The sequence below is a fragment of the Lactuca serriola genome, chromosome 2, assembly GCF_051521515.1.
Source record: "Lactuca serriola cultivar US96UC23 chromosome 2, Lser_US96UC23_V15, whole genome shotgun sequence".
Classification (NCBI taxonomy): domain Eukaryota; kingdom Viridiplantae; phylum Streptophyta; class Magnoliopsida; order Asterales; family Asteraceae; genus Lactuca; species Lactuca serriola.
The window spans coordinates 202,421,957-202,437,932 of record NC_136409.1 but is presented as its reverse complement, the minus strand read 5'-3'; the positions used below and the strand labels follow the sequence as shown (position 1 = coordinate 202,437,932).

The 15,976-nt window shown below is 32.8% G+C and overlaps 1 protein-coding gene across 1 annotated transcript; it reads left to right on the top strand.

Annotated features, from left to right (window-relative positions):
- The first annotated feature begins 1,720 nt into the window (after nucleotides 1–1,720).
- On the top strand, nucleotides 1,721–3,802 carry LOC145088172 (uncharacterized). The gene is made up of 4 exons (XM_079026405.1): nucleotides 1,721–1,973; nucleotides 2,047–2,141; nucleotides 2,327–3,470; nucleotides 3,549–3,802. The coding sequence occupies exons 1-4, from the start codon at nucleotides 1,875–1,877 to the stop codon at nucleotides 3,621–3,623; spliced, it is 1,413 nt and encodes a 470-aa protein (XP_078882531.1). The 5' UTR covers nucleotides 1,721–1,874; the 3' UTR covers nucleotides 3,624–3,802.
- Nucleotides 3,803–15,976: the final 12,174 nt, after the last annotated feature.

Here is a 15,976-nt window from a genome sequence, read left to right as displayed (position 1 = left end):
ATGGTTCGACATTGTTACTTTAAATATCCAATTGTTGTCTCATTCTATAAAAAAGTGGGTAATGGAGGCGATACATTATTTTGGCATGATAAAGGGTTGGATCATTGTCTTTCCATCTATGCTTTCCTAACTTATATGCTCTTGATAGGGACCAAAAAAATACACCATTAACCAATAAATGTTTGGTGGTAGTACGAGCTCGTATTGGGCTTGGGATTGGTGATGAAGTTGGCCAATTCACATAGGGAGGGAGCCCCCAAACTCACAAAATTACATAAACGTCATGACTAACTTCCAATTTTCTCAATAGTCATTTTTGCGGTATTGGGATGCAAATATATCTTTTAACCTTTTGGTTTGTATAATGAGGTGATTAATATAGGACAATAGTTGTGCTTTAGTTGAGTGCCAATTTATAACGAATAACTAGATCCCACTCAAAGTGAATTGCTTCGCATGGAGGGATAACTTGAATAGAATTCCTACATTGTAGCGCCTCTTTATCAAAGGGATTGGAATGAATTCAACTTTATACATCTTATGTTAGTTGGGATCTAAGATGCTGACCATTTCTTTGTTTTTTACTCCCCCATTTCAATAGAGTAAGACGGTATCCTTAATGGTGCGACTTGGATGGCCTAAAAGATGGTATGTTCAAGTCGATTTCTCACATCTTTTATTCATATGTGGCTACCTTGAATCCAACGTCTATCAGTAACTACCAAATGCCATTTTTTTCCCATGTTTGGCTAATTTGGAATATGAAAAATGCTTTGGTGTTCAATAATCATCATACTTCCCGATAGCGATAGTCATTGCTACTTGAGGAAATAAAGATGTTAATTTTTGTTTGAATTAAACATATGGTGGAAAGAAACAATTTCGACTTTAAATTGGCCCTATAAGTGCTCTTCTCCTTATGTAATTATGTAACTTGTAACCTGTAACTTGTATAATTATTTACTAGTTTCTTGCGAGCTTTTTAACACAATATTTTGTTGCTAAAAAAAGTTATTATTCTCCGATCTTTCATTGCCAAATATGTAACATATATAGTTGCACGATCAATTTTATTATTAACCCTTTTTTTTTCTTATAATATCATCATGTTGTGTCATGTCAATTTTAATAGAAACTAAAGCTCTACCCTTCCTAAATATATAAGACTTATCAATTTTTATATAAAGACAACATTTTTTTTAGTTGTATGTAATAATAAACTCTAATAATATGAGTTTATATGGCGAAAAAATAATGAAACCAAAAATGTTGTAAATGGTTTCTTAATACACATTTGGCATAATCCTCCTTAATAAATGAAGGTTTTTTTTTGCCACATGTCAACCTCTCATTAATTTTGACACTTTTCATTTTGTGGTATTTTTGAAATAAATATTATCCACTTGTCATTTTTTGGTTTATTTCAATTTTTAAAATTAAAGTCATATACTTATATATATAAAGTATTAAATATGATATATATATGATATCAAATTACAATAAATATGTATCTTCTTTATTTTAAAATTATACATTAAAAAATATTTTATGTTTACACTTTAATATTTAATCTTTTTTTTTTAAATCAACCCGTGTAATACACGAGTTTTCTCTATGAAAACAAATGGCGAATTAAAAGGACGTGCAAACATTACAATAGAAATAATCGTTATGTAAAGGCAAAAGGCCCCATTAGAGCCTAAATCTATTTGAGCAACGGTCACTTTTTTCAAACGCGCTCCAAACTCTTTCCTTCTTTTAAGCCACCGCAGTCCTCTCCCTCCACCTTCACATCTCTCTCTCCTCTCTCTCCCTGGGTGTGTGTGTTTCATCAAAACCAGCTTCATTGAATTTATCATCAGCATCGGAAACTAATGGGCTGGTTTTCTGTCTTTCCTTGTTTCAATAATTCCAAGCATCGGAAACTCAAGAAATCTGTCAACCCAACGACTTCATCTTCTTCTATAGATCAGGTACATATTCTGCTTTCAATTCTTTGTATCTTCTTGGTAGTTTTGAGTATTATGGTTGAATAATCCGTTTCAGGGAAATGAGAAAACTTGCGAGTCTCTTCTGATCAAAGTACCCACAGAAGAGTCAACAAATCTTGGTTCGCTCCAAAACCCCGTTTCAGAATCCAGGTAATTTCTCGATTTTGGTTGATATACCCAATAGTTATCAAGATATGGTACTCGTCTCTTGCATTTACAGGCATCGGGTTTCACTGTGATAATCTTTTTAGCGTCGTTTGTGCGATTCTCTCTTTGAAGCATTTTATCAAACAGTTTGCCTGCTTGGTTTATTTTTCTTCTTATGGTTCTTCTAGGGATAGCAGCGAAGATCATCTGATCAATGACAGTGACGATAAGCCAGTCACTATAGATTTAGATGTTGAGGCCAATGCAGATATCCCCATTGAAAAGGTTGAGTTTCTTTCGGTAGAAAGTAAAGAGGATACGGAGAAAAATACAGCGGGGATTGGAAAATTAGGAGTTCTTGTGGAACTTGAGAGGGAGAAGGGGGAGAAAAAGGAAAACGAAGAATTGGGAAATCTTGTAGAGATTGAGAAAAAGAAAGAAGAATGTAAGAGTTCAGGAATTCATGTGGAACTTGAGAATGAAAGAGATAATAAAAACAAGGCTCAAAATCGAGCCTGCTCTGATTCTAGTGTTTCAAGCTATATATCTTATCCACCGATGCACAGATACCATAACTGTGTAATCAACGAAGATGAAGATCATGTATTGATTCAAGAGGATTCATCTGAATCCTTATTTTCTTTATCAATCAATCCGAGAAGACTATCAAAGTCTTGCCCAGTTGACTTGGATGATAAAGAGGTCAACAGTCCACTGAAAACCAGTCATTCACCGGAGCTGAATGCAAAATCAATCAGGAATGATGAGAACCAAAGCATTGATAATTCGTTGTTGAATCCAATTGAGAATCTTACTCAATGGAAAACATTGATTCCCAAACCAATACCTGCTTCCAATCAAAATCAAAATCACCACCAAGAAAAAGAAAATGTCTATTTACAACAACAACAACAACAACAAGAAACCCAGATCCCGTATAAAGCTTCAGTTTCAGATCGAAATGGGAAAGTTAAAAAAAAAAATAGTGAAGAAGTGACTACAAGCCTTTCAAGCTGGTTGATTGAAAATGAAGCAGATAATAAGACAGGTGAAGTAAGCATGGGAGATGATAGTCAATTTTCTGTAGGGAATTCGTGTTCATATTCTGATGGGGCAACTTCTTGGAAGAGCTTTGAAGATCGACCCATTTTAGGAGCTTGGACCATTGATGAAGTCAGACAGGTGTCTGCAAGATCATCTCCAAGAAAGTCACCATGTCGGGACCTTGATGACACACCAATCATAGGAAGTGTTGGGAGTTACTGGAATCATACAGATTCTCCACACTCTTTCTCATCATCTCCCTTAGGAGGAAAGCCCAGAAGAAATCAAGTAAGTTTTAACTAATTTGGATTTTAATATTTTTTTCAGTTATTTGGGTTTTTAAATCGATTGTATTATCTTTTGTAGAAGAAAGCCTTGAGCTGTCACTCTACACCTGTTAAGGCAAGATTGGAGAGAGCATTGGACAAGAATGCAGTTTAAGTTAAGTTTAAAAAGTACATTCTCTTATTTTTGTGTTTACTATGTGTTAGATTTTGAGTGATGAATAAATGGGATGATGGTGTTTTCATCTCTAGTCTATTGTATATGCCATTTGTTAGTGCTTGTGAATACTAAACTCTGGTTTTATACATACATACATACTATGATTTTGAATTCAATTTTGCTTCTTGGAGATTATAGATTTAAAGTTGTTAAAATATGAGTTCTTCTTTCATTTAATAGTGCTTGGAGGCTAAATGCATCTAGTTTGCATGGTTCATATTACAATGTGCATTTGGATGAAGTTAGAAGTGCATTTTATAGGTAAAGCTTAGTCTTTCTTGTTTGGATGTATTGTTAGTTTGGACGTGTTGTTGAGGTTGTGTGCTCAACTTGCTAAACAAGAGGTGTTTTCTCCATTAAAGTGGTATTTATAGCTAATTAGGTTGGTTTGTTGTTGATTAGGTTGGTTTGTTATTGATTATCTTCTTGTGTTAAATGTTATCATTATAAACAATAAGGGCACATCAAGAAGTATTGCAGGAACTAAGGCATTCAACATCTCCAAAGATTCCTTGGTTAAGTGGTTTAATTGTGAAAATGAATAATAGGACTCTGGTTGAAAGAGTAAGATGTCTTCCTTGTTTAGATCATTCAAGGGTTTCTGGTTGCAACTTGCTGCAAGGCTTTTGTGCCCATTATGAAAGATGATACATCTAATATTGATGTGAACACACGGCCATCAGGCCATGCATTTGTATTAATTAGTCATCATGGTGTTAATGGGTTTTGCTACAAGTGTTTGAAAATAAGTTTAAAATAATACAAAGAAGATAGGACTTTGAAAGATATAATGATATAAAAAAATGGGTTGAGCCATGTAAGATGAGATGAATTCCTTTCATGAGAAAAATACTTAAGAGCTGGCAAAGTTTCCTAAAGGAAAGAGATATTTAAAGAGCAAATGGGTCTACAAATCTAAGTGAGACAGAAGAACATACTTCACAACCTAGGTACAAGACTAGATTTGGTAGTTACTCCATGAAAGTATATTTGACTTTTATGAGATATCATTCCCGATCATGAAGATTGTTTCTATCCACACCATTGATGTTAAGTAAAAATGTAGATGAATTGTCTAGTTGACGTAGTATGTTATTTTATCATTTTATTGTTTTATGGTGATCATGATGTTATGGCCAAAATTTTTGCCGATAGAGATAGAAGTCATTTTTTTCCAAAAAAAAAATGTAGATTATCATTCCAGAAGTTGAAAAACATAAACCCCCTTGTTTTATTTCTTTTTATTACAGCATTGTAATTCAAAAAAATTATTCAATGGTAGATTTTTCAAACTGTCCTTATAAGAAAAAAAGAAAAAATACAATGTTATAATTAATAGATTTTTCAGAATATAAAAATAAGAAAAGAAATGAAAATACAATGTTACAGTTCAGTATTGTTTTTCAAAGTGAAATGCTTAATAAGAAAAATATTTGAAGTATAATGCTATAACCGAAAGAAATAAAAGTAGGAAGTTATATGACACATAAATAGTACATTGCTATTTCTTGCAAAATATATTTTCTTACACATGAAAGATTTATGCCTTTTCTCAGAAATCCCAACCATCAAGTGTCTACCTTTGACTTGATAAGTAAGTACCTGTTGGATCAAAGACTACTCATGAAGTGCATGAACTGAATCACTGAAATGCACATCTGACTGATTAAGCATCGGAATTATGAACACACTAAACTTGATTGATTAAACATCTTACAGAGCAAAAAATCAAACTTTAAGCTACTCAAATTGCCAACAAAACCTTTACCAATAAAAAAAATTACAAAATTTATCATATAAGATGTTTTCCAAGCTAATTGGGGAGGAAGCAAAGCAATTACAGATGAATTGAAAAGATTCAAGCATGAATCATGACTGATGTTACTACAATTTGATCGTAGATGTTGAAAGAAATTGCACAGAACATCATGGAACTGACGAAGGGGCCAAATACTCTCTTGGCCGAAACAAAACTCAACTAATAATGATTGTAAAACCCACCAACTCCCCAAAACCCCTAGGTTTTATCATCGATCGTAGTCTAAACTAATCAGATCAGGTACAGATATCACAAAAAATCTAGTAAAAAATACTCACCCCAAAAGAATAATATATGATTCATCACTGTAGCAGAACAGATCTGCGATGGCAAAGCATCAAATAACAAAAACTAATGAAACTGTTCACCGATGATCTTAACTGCGGACGATCTCTCTGAGCGTCGTTTGGGAGTCAATGGTTGAAGAACAGAGTCTCTGTACTTAGAGGGCATTGTCATATTAACTCTCCTCTGTCTTTTCGCTTTTGGCTTTGATTTGGATATCGATTTGGATCTCGATTTGGATAGTAAATCGGTAGTAGTGAGAATAAGGTTGTTGAATTGGATGGGTCTCCTTCTTCTGGTTAGGATTCTTCTTTGTATGTAGGGAACACCAACTACCGATCCTGCTGTAACTTGATGGATTGCCTTAACGAGTAGGTTGAGACCAAAACAGCGAGAAGGAGAAGAAGATGGGAATGATGATTGGAAGGAAGAAGAGGAGTCTGTGGATGATGCAACGTGTGAATGAACAGTGATGGATGAATGAGATGGTGAATTTGGAGATGAAGAAGGAGTAGGAGAAGATGAATAAGAAGGGTTATTGGTGGAAGATCTTTGCATTTTTAAGCTGGCTTTTTGTTGCGATTCTGAATCTCCGATTGAAGAGAAGAAATCGCAGGAATTTTGGAAGATGGTGTCTGTTGAATCGAGAGAGACTGGTTTGGGGTGTTCGACGTGACGGTGTACGTATATATTATTCCTACAGATTGAACCTTTTTCCTCATCTTTAATTAATTACAAAATTAATTACGGAATCAAAGCAATTTGTTAACTATAACGGTAAATCACTAAAATTTCAGAACAAATTTTGAGATTTGGAAAATGAGAAAATTATATAAAGATCTAATTTTGTTAAAAATTGATGGTTTTACCTTAACATTTATATGTAGATGCCTTAAACATGACATTTATGTGGGTAATCCTTTTCAATTTTCATAGTCCGTAACCTATCTCATGTGTCATCCAATATACTTGTTAAAAACATTTGGGAAAATGACTCTTGAGGGTAATTAACTTTTGCGTTTGTACTCATTTGATCCCTTTTCTTTTTTTTGTATTCAATATATCATCGAACTTGTTGTTGGTGTTTACCATAACCCTTTTGACCGGCTTTTGACCTGTGATAGCCGGTCAAAGGGTTATGGTGAACACAAACAACAAGTTCAATGGTATATTGAGTACAAAAAAAAAGAAAGGGACCAAATGAGAAAAAACGCAACAGTTGCTTACCCTCCTGATTCATTTTCTCTTTACTCATTTACAGCAAATCCCACATCATCTCCTACTGATATTAATGACTTTATGAGATTCATTCTTGTTTATCTTCAAAACATAACCTACCAAAGGACATTATTCATACATGTACAACTTTGTAATGTACTTAAATATTTATTAGGGAAATCTTGACTAAGCAGGCGCATTTCATGACTACATTTACATTTCCAATCAAATGATTTATCGTATCATGGATTCTAGACAAGTCTACAAACGAATGGATTCACAAGTGCTGTGATTTTTGAGTTTACTTAGCTTTAAGATCGAACTCATGGGATAAGATACAACATCAATATGTACAATATTATGGTGATGTGTCTACAAAAGCAGCATGATATTGTACATATTGATGGTGTATCTTATCCCATGAGTTCGATCTTAAATCTAAGTAAACTCAAAAATCACAGCACTTGTGATTCCACTCGTTTGTAGACTTGTCTAGAATCCATGATACGATAAATCATTTGATTGGAAATGTAAATGTAGTCATGAAATGCGCCTGCTTAGTCAAGATTTCCCTAATAAATATTTAAGTGCATTACAAAGTTGTACATGTATGAATAATGTCCTTTGGTAGGTTATGTTTTGAAGATAAACAAGAATGAATCTCATAAAGTCATTAATATCAGTAGGAGATGATGTAGGATTTGCTGTAAATGAGTAAAGAGAAAATGAATCAGGAGGGTAACCAACTGTTGCGTTTTTTCTCATTTGGTCCCTTTCCTTTTTTTTTTGTACTCAATATACCATCGAACTTGTTGTTTGTGTTCACCATAACCCTTTGACCGGCTATCACAGGTCAAAAGCCGGTCAAAAGGGCTATGGTAAGCACCAACAACAAGTTCGATGGTATATTGAATACAAAAAAAAGAAAAAGGACCAAATGAGTACAAACGCAAAAGTTAATTACCCTCAAGAGTCATTTTCCCAAAACATTTTTGTCCCATTAGCGTGTTCGCGTATAGAGGGATTTAGTCACAATATGCGTCGAGAAGGCAAATATGTCCCTATATATCAACTTTATGTACTTGATTGGAGCCAGAAAGCTTGGATATTTGCAAGAAATCATCACGTAAATTAGGGTATAGTTTCAAGAGTTAGAGCAAAGATTTGTTAATCGAAGGTGTTGGCTAAAGAAAAACGTGCACATGGTATGTTCTTTTGTGATGTAATTTCTGATTTTTTTTTCTTCATTTATGGTTTAATCAAACGTGTTGGCTGGTGTAATGTTGTGTAGATATTAAAAATGGCATCATCATAGGAAGAAACAACAACGACCCATTTGGTAGTTATAAGAGCCTTTTCTGGATTTAACAAAGTTGATCATAAACCAGGTGAAAAGTTTGTTACAACACTTGATAAGTAAGGTCACGTTTCTAAAGTTATGTTGAATGATGAAAATCTATGTAATGCTTCAATGGATCATAAAATTAGAGCCAAAGTTTATCATGTTACTGTTTAGCAAATTAAAGAGTAGAACGAGGAGTAAATAACTACCAAATATAGGATTCCTGATCCAACCACCAAATGGAGCAAGATGAAACCAATGGTTGGTGACATATTTGAGTTTCCTACGCAACTCAAATTTTCTGTCACCAACTATGCAGTCTCAAATGGTTATGAAAATTATAGTAAGATGTGAAAAGAGTAAGGAAGGGAACTTATGTCCATTTAGATTGTATGAAGCTTGGATATACAAATAAATATCATTCCAAATCAAAAGAAAAAAAAATCCTTTTGATCCATCTACTATTATAACTTGGAGAAATAAAAGTTTTGTGTGATTCATATACAAATGCACCTACACCTAGGCCAAGAAAAAAAAATCCTTGTAGGATTGCCGAAAAGAATAGGAAACTAAGTGTGAAAAAAGAGGTGGTAAGAGAGTTAGTATGACATCCCCTTAGACACAAGTGCTTGACTATAAGGGATATAATGTGGTTAGTTAATTGCTTGGGGAATTAATATATTGATAAAGGACAAAAAGTGCTCAATTGGTTGATAAATTTGTGTTTGATGAGTGAAGTTAAGTGAATGATCATGAGGAAAATCAAGTTATTGAAGATGGTTGGGGTGGTCATATGGCAAGTCAACATGTATATGATGATTGGTTAATCATGGGCTAAATGAAATTCTTGATGAGGTTGAAAATGGGATAAAAGACATTCTTAATAAAGGGACTTAAAATGGGATAAATGATGTTAGTCAACCAAAGGGTGATGAAAGTACAACTATTATTGTAGAACATGAGGGTAATACATAAGATTTTTGTCCATAGGGTAGTCAAAATAGATGACGATGAACTAATAATGTAACTAGAGTTGGGCTACACAATAGAAGAAACTACAAGTAAATAGGGATACAAATTATATGTGATAACATTGTCACCAGTTGAGATGGTAATACTAATATCCTTGTTTTTTTATTTATTCAACTATTCTACATTTGTCACATTATTTACCTTGAATATCTTTATCAAAAACATGAATTAATAAGGATGGGCAACTACCAAATGAGGATAATGATGATGAAGGATTTGATGAAGGTGTCGTTGATAAGGGTGATGGTGATGACCAACTATATTAAGCTAACGTTGATGAGGATCATAGCGATGAGGTAGTGAATCGAGCTGATGATGAAGGTCATGGGAAACACCATGTATCCACCAAGACCATAATTCCCATTTTCACATCTTGTATTTGTCTAATGTTTGGCTGAAATAACTTTGGAACTCGATTAATGTGTATAATTGAACAATTTAATTTATTCTCAAAATGGAAATCATGTCTTGTTTGTTCCTTATAACATAAAACATGTGGATCAATAAATTTAGGCATTTTTGAACAACTTAGTATAAATGGTTGTTGGGGAAGTAAAATAGTTTTATTGAACTGTTTATCCTTCAAGAGAGACACTCATGAATGGACTTGTGAACATGTTCATAAATTGGAGTTGTTTGTGCATACATTTTAACTTCTTTAAAAGAGTACACTTACTAGGTTTTTACTATTTTTTAAATGTTTGATTGAAATTTAGGAGTTCATTTTCACCATCAAGATCTTCATATTATATGAATGCATGATGTTATCTCAAGTTCTTTCTAAAATCTATCAATTGAACTAAGTGGAATAAATTGACAATCATTAAAATATTGTGTTGTTTATGCATACATGGTAACTTATAGTAATTACGCACTTGACAACTACTCCCATAGAATAAAAACTAACAAATTTAGACCGTTCAAATTCTTTATAGATTATATCAAGAGCATTCATCAAAACAAAACTTGGACGTTGAATATGTTATCAACTAGTAATATAAAAAAATAAAAAGTATAAAAATAGAATGCACATGTGATATATTGGTAAAGAATTAAGATATTCCTTAATTTTATATCCTTGACTTGCATCTCAATATAAATTATCCTCCTAAACAAACAAACAATATATATATATATATATATATATATATATATATATATATATATATATATATATATATAATCAACTATACATAAACAAAATATCATAATAACTAGAAAGTAAAAATACCTTATCACATGAATTCCCAAACTAATGAAAATTTTCTCTAAGTGGTCCCAAAGAAAGATCATTAAGATCATTGGGAGAAATAAATGTTTATAATACATATAGAGATATATAATGATATAATTGGCTGAGTGACATTATGCTATATTTGAAATAGTTCAATCGAATGTTTGAGTGATATTGTACAACTTTAGAATGATGAAATTATTAATTCAAAAGTGTTTGTACGTTTATAAGAATTTAAGAATCGAATATTTGAAAACTAGGTGTGAGACTCATGTAGTATACGGGTTTATAAAAAATAATAATATTTTCTTGTAAACCTTAAGCAATTTTTTAAGTAATAGTTTTATTTATATATATATAAACACTTTGATGAATAAGTATGTAAATGAATCAAAAGTAATAAAAATAAGTACTGACATATTGTAAATAATTCTATTGAATAAAAAAAATTTCAAATACAATGTTAGATGCCTTATTGGTAAGGTTCATGTTATTATCTAAAATTAATATTTTCAATTTATCTCTCCTTTTAACTCACAATGCAATATACAACTGCTCTTGACTAAACATTGGTTGTCTTAAAAACAAGCACATTTTTGTTAGCGATTGTCCTTGATTTTGTTTTTATTGTCATTGCAAAGCATACAACCAGTGGAATTGTCTTCTTTGAAATGTGAAATGAATCCTTTTATCCCAAGGCGTCGATGACATTTTTGGAATAAACGTGCGGTTTGCTATATTACTTCCGGAAATTATTTCTGCTTCTATAATGTACTTACTCAATGCTATTATCAAGATATAACCCGATATATATATATATATATATATATATATATATATATATATATATATATATCAACTTATTTTATCATAGTTGTCACATGAATTTGCATAGTCAAATTATGTTGTATAATTCCTACTATCTCTCAATAGTTAGCTGAATATGTACTATAAATACCCTTGTATGTTCTTTGTATCAGAAGTAACACAATTGTAATCTATTCTTCTTCACGTATTGTTCATATCTTCATATGGTATCAAAGCCTAGTTCTCCCTTTGATACACCTTCTTCTTCTTCTTCACCTAAGCAAGCGTCAATGACTAATGGCACAAAATCTTCCCTAATTAGCACATCTTCGCAAACGACAACACGACTGTTGTCAATTTCCCTGCCACACTCAAGCTTGCTTCAACCAATTACCTGGGGTGGAAAACTCAAATTGAAGCATTGTTGCAGGGACTTGATCTCTATCGATTAATAGATGGAACCTATCCCCTCCATAACCAACAATTACACCAGACGACACCATTACACCTCATGTTGATTTCTCCAAATGGTTTCGACAAGATTGACTTCTCTTTGATGCTCTAATAGGAAGCCTATCCCCACAAATCGTTCCTCTTGTCACAAATGCATCTTCTTCTCATGAAGCCTGGAAAAAATGGCTGGAACCTATGCATCTCTATCACGTGGACACATCAAACAACTTCAATACCGACTTAAGAAAATTGCTAAAACCTCTAAACAAACAATCACAGACTACATGCAAACTGTTAAGATTGTGGTGGATGAACTCGTCATTCTTAGAAAGAAACTGGATCAAGAAGCCATTGTTGGTGTTTTCTCAATGGGTTGGATCAAAATGCCTAAAAACCTATTCTTGATGCCATTCATGCAAGAGACTCCACTGTCACATTTAACGAGCTACATGAAAAACTAATCAATCAAGAATTGGCTCTAGCTCAACAAACGCAGGTCACTAGAGTTCATCAACCGATCACTGCATTCTATACACATCATCATCCCACGAAGAAGTTTTGGCCTCCTCGCCAAAATAACACCTCTAGTGGACTACTTCTAACACTATCACAGCCTTCCCCCCAAACTACTAGGCAACGTCCATTTCTATGCAAATGTCAATTGTGCCATCAAAAAGGACACTCATTAAGAAAATTCTCTACATTTAAGAATGTTTTTCCAAATATTTATGTGCTTACTCCTAACCATAACATGCATGTTCAAACTGCACAAGCCCATATAATTAGTCCACATCATGCACATACTACAACAAATTGGTTATTTGACAGCGGAGCAAGCTTTCATGCTACAAATGATCTCAACAATCTTTCCATTCATGCGCCATACAATGGAACGGAAGAATTAGTTATTGTAAATGGTTCGTGTTTAAAAATCTCTTACATTGGCTCAGTAACTCTTCACACCACACACACCCCTCTAATCCTTATAAATGTCTTATATGTTCCTACTTTATCCCACAACGTTATTTCTATATCTCGTTTTTGAAAAGATAACAAGTTTCTAATCAGATTCTACTCCTTTGTCTTTGTTATTAAGGATCTGGTATCCAAAACCCCTTTTTTCAAAGGAACAACAACCAAGGGAATGTATGAACTGTGTTCCTCCATATCACCTCAAATCTTCAGTATCTACCGTACTACTACATCTACATGGCACCATCGATTGAGGCACCCTCAACATAAAGTCATTAAGCAATTATCTTCTTTACTTTTGTTTAATTCTAGTACTATTGAAAATTGTAACTTTTGTCAAATCAATAAAAGTCATCGCTTACCCTTTCATGCCTCATCTCTCTCGCATCTCGCGCTCTATTAGATCTTTTATTTTCTGATGTATGGTGCTCCCCTGTAGAATACATTGATCACTTCAAATATTATCTTATCTTTGTTGATTATTTTACCAAATATATTCTAGTTGTATCCAATAAAAAGGCAATCTGATTCACTTGACATATTCATTCGTTTCCAATCATTGGTAGAGAATTTTTTTAACACCAAAATCAAGCGGTTTTTCTCTGATAAAGGTGAAGAATACATAAATATGCGAGATCATTTTTCCTCATCTGGTATCACCCACCTCACATCACCACCAAATACACCCGAGCATAATGGATATGCTGAAAGAATACATAGACACATTGTTGAAATTGAACTAGCACTCCTCTCTCATGCTAACATCCTTGTTACATTTTGGCCTTTCTCTTTCACTATTGTTGCCTATCTAATCAATTGTTTACCAATATCCACTCTCCATAACTTGTCTCCTTTCCAATGCCTATTCCAAAAAGAACCAAATTATCTAAAACTAAAATGTTTTGGCGGTTTATGCTATCCCTGGCTAAGACCCTAATCCCCACATAAACTTCATCCTAGATCTACTCCTTGTGTCTTTTTTGGATACCCACCAACTCAGAGTACCTATTATACATATGATCCAAAATCCTACAAACTCTACACTTCCCGCCATGTCATTTTGTTGAAGAAGAGTTTCCGTTTTCAAAATTCAGCAACAACCCACCTCCAAATGCACCTGATCAAAATCCATGGTTTCCCTTCTCAATTTCTATTACATATGATTCTTCCCCAACCAACTCCACAGATATACATACTTTGCAACATCAAGATGATACTCTATCCACATCCAATTCTGCCATACCCTGCCTTACATCCCTACTTTCTCCTCTCGCTCCCTCACATATCCAATCTCCTCCTCCTCTCAACATTGATGATACTCCTCCCCCTTATAAAATGACCACTCGACCCAATTCCAAACCTAACCCAAAATACTTCAACTATGATTTTCAACTATAAACTGCACCTTCATATCCCACTGAACCAAACACTATATCCTAAACACTCAAACATCCTTCATGGTGTTCTGCCATGCAAGAAGAGTTTAATGCACTCGAGAGAAATCTAACATGGTCTCTTGTACCACCATCTCAAGCCCAAAATTTGATTGGTTGCAAGTAGGTTTGCAGACAATATTTTTTGTTTTATAAATTGGACAATCGTCCTTGTCACATGTGAGTACCTTCAATTGTTTGTTTACTTCTAATGCGAAAAAATGGACATATAACTGACCATGAGTGAAGACGCGCCTATGCAAGTATAATCTGACATTGGATAATGATTGTCCTTGATAATATTGCTAATATGGTCAATTCAAGTGGAGGATTTCAATAGGAGTTATATTTTTACTTGCATAGGATTTCAAGGACAATCATTATCCAATGTCAGATTATACTTGCATAGGCGCGTCTTCATTCATGGTTAGTTATATGTCTATTTTTTCGCATTAGAAGTAAAAAAAAATTGAATGTACTCACATGTGACAAGGAAGATTGTTCAATTAATAAAACAAAAAATATTGTCTGCAAACCTACTTGCAACACCAATCAAATTTTGGGCTTGAGATGGTGGTACAAGAGACCATGTTAGATTTCTCTCGAGTGCATTTTTCATTTCTCATTTACATAGAATTCACATTCCCATCCCATTTATATATATATATATATATATATATATATATATATATATATATATATATATATATATATATATATATATATTTCATTTATCCTTCAAATTTTCTTTTAAAACAACATTCAGCAAAAAGAAATCATATATAATCATAATTTAAACAACCATTTACCTAGTTTTGATGAGCGTTATATAAATATTTAGCGTACATTGATTTTGAAACAAAAATGGACCAAAAAAATAAACGACACCAAAGAGAGAAAACAGTAACAAATGCAAAAAAACTACCAAAAAGATAACTTTAAAAACAAAGGATAGAAAAAAACTGAAACTTAAATGTATAAAAATAAAAGTTAAAAAATAATATTAAAATAGTTAAATAATCAAATATGTAAAATTAATAATATAGATATTACAAAATAAAAATAAAAAATAGATTATATTAAATTTGATTTAGACTTTTTATTAGGTTTAGTTAAATATAAAAGACAATATAGTTTTAAATTATCAAAAAGTTTTTTTCAATGTCATCTTATTAATATTGTTTTAATAACATTTAGGCCCTATGGAGGCTCATGGTGGCCATGTTGGCAACGAGCACGACCATGCACGACATCCTTGTGACTTCGTTGTCATGGTGGTGTTATTTGTTGAGCCGGAAGGAAACCACAACCATGGCCATGGTAACCATTCCACAATGCCTTAGTTACTATCTAATGAAATTGTCCCAACATTTTAATTCACATAACCAATTTTCTTCCGGTATGGTAATGAATTATATCTAGAAAAATTAGAAACTCTTCTACTTTTTATTCCCATCTATCTTCCTATCACTTTTAGATATTAATTTTATTAAATATGATAAATGTTACTATCTTAAATGTATAGAAAGATGGTAGGACGAAAATAGTAGGAGGATATTTGATTTCTCTTATATCTATTATCTAACACTTAACTTTTTCTTTTTCTCATTCAATAGACCATACATGAAGATCACATTTATAACATAGTAATAACTTTTCATACTAAATAACATTGATGTACTACCAATTACCAAA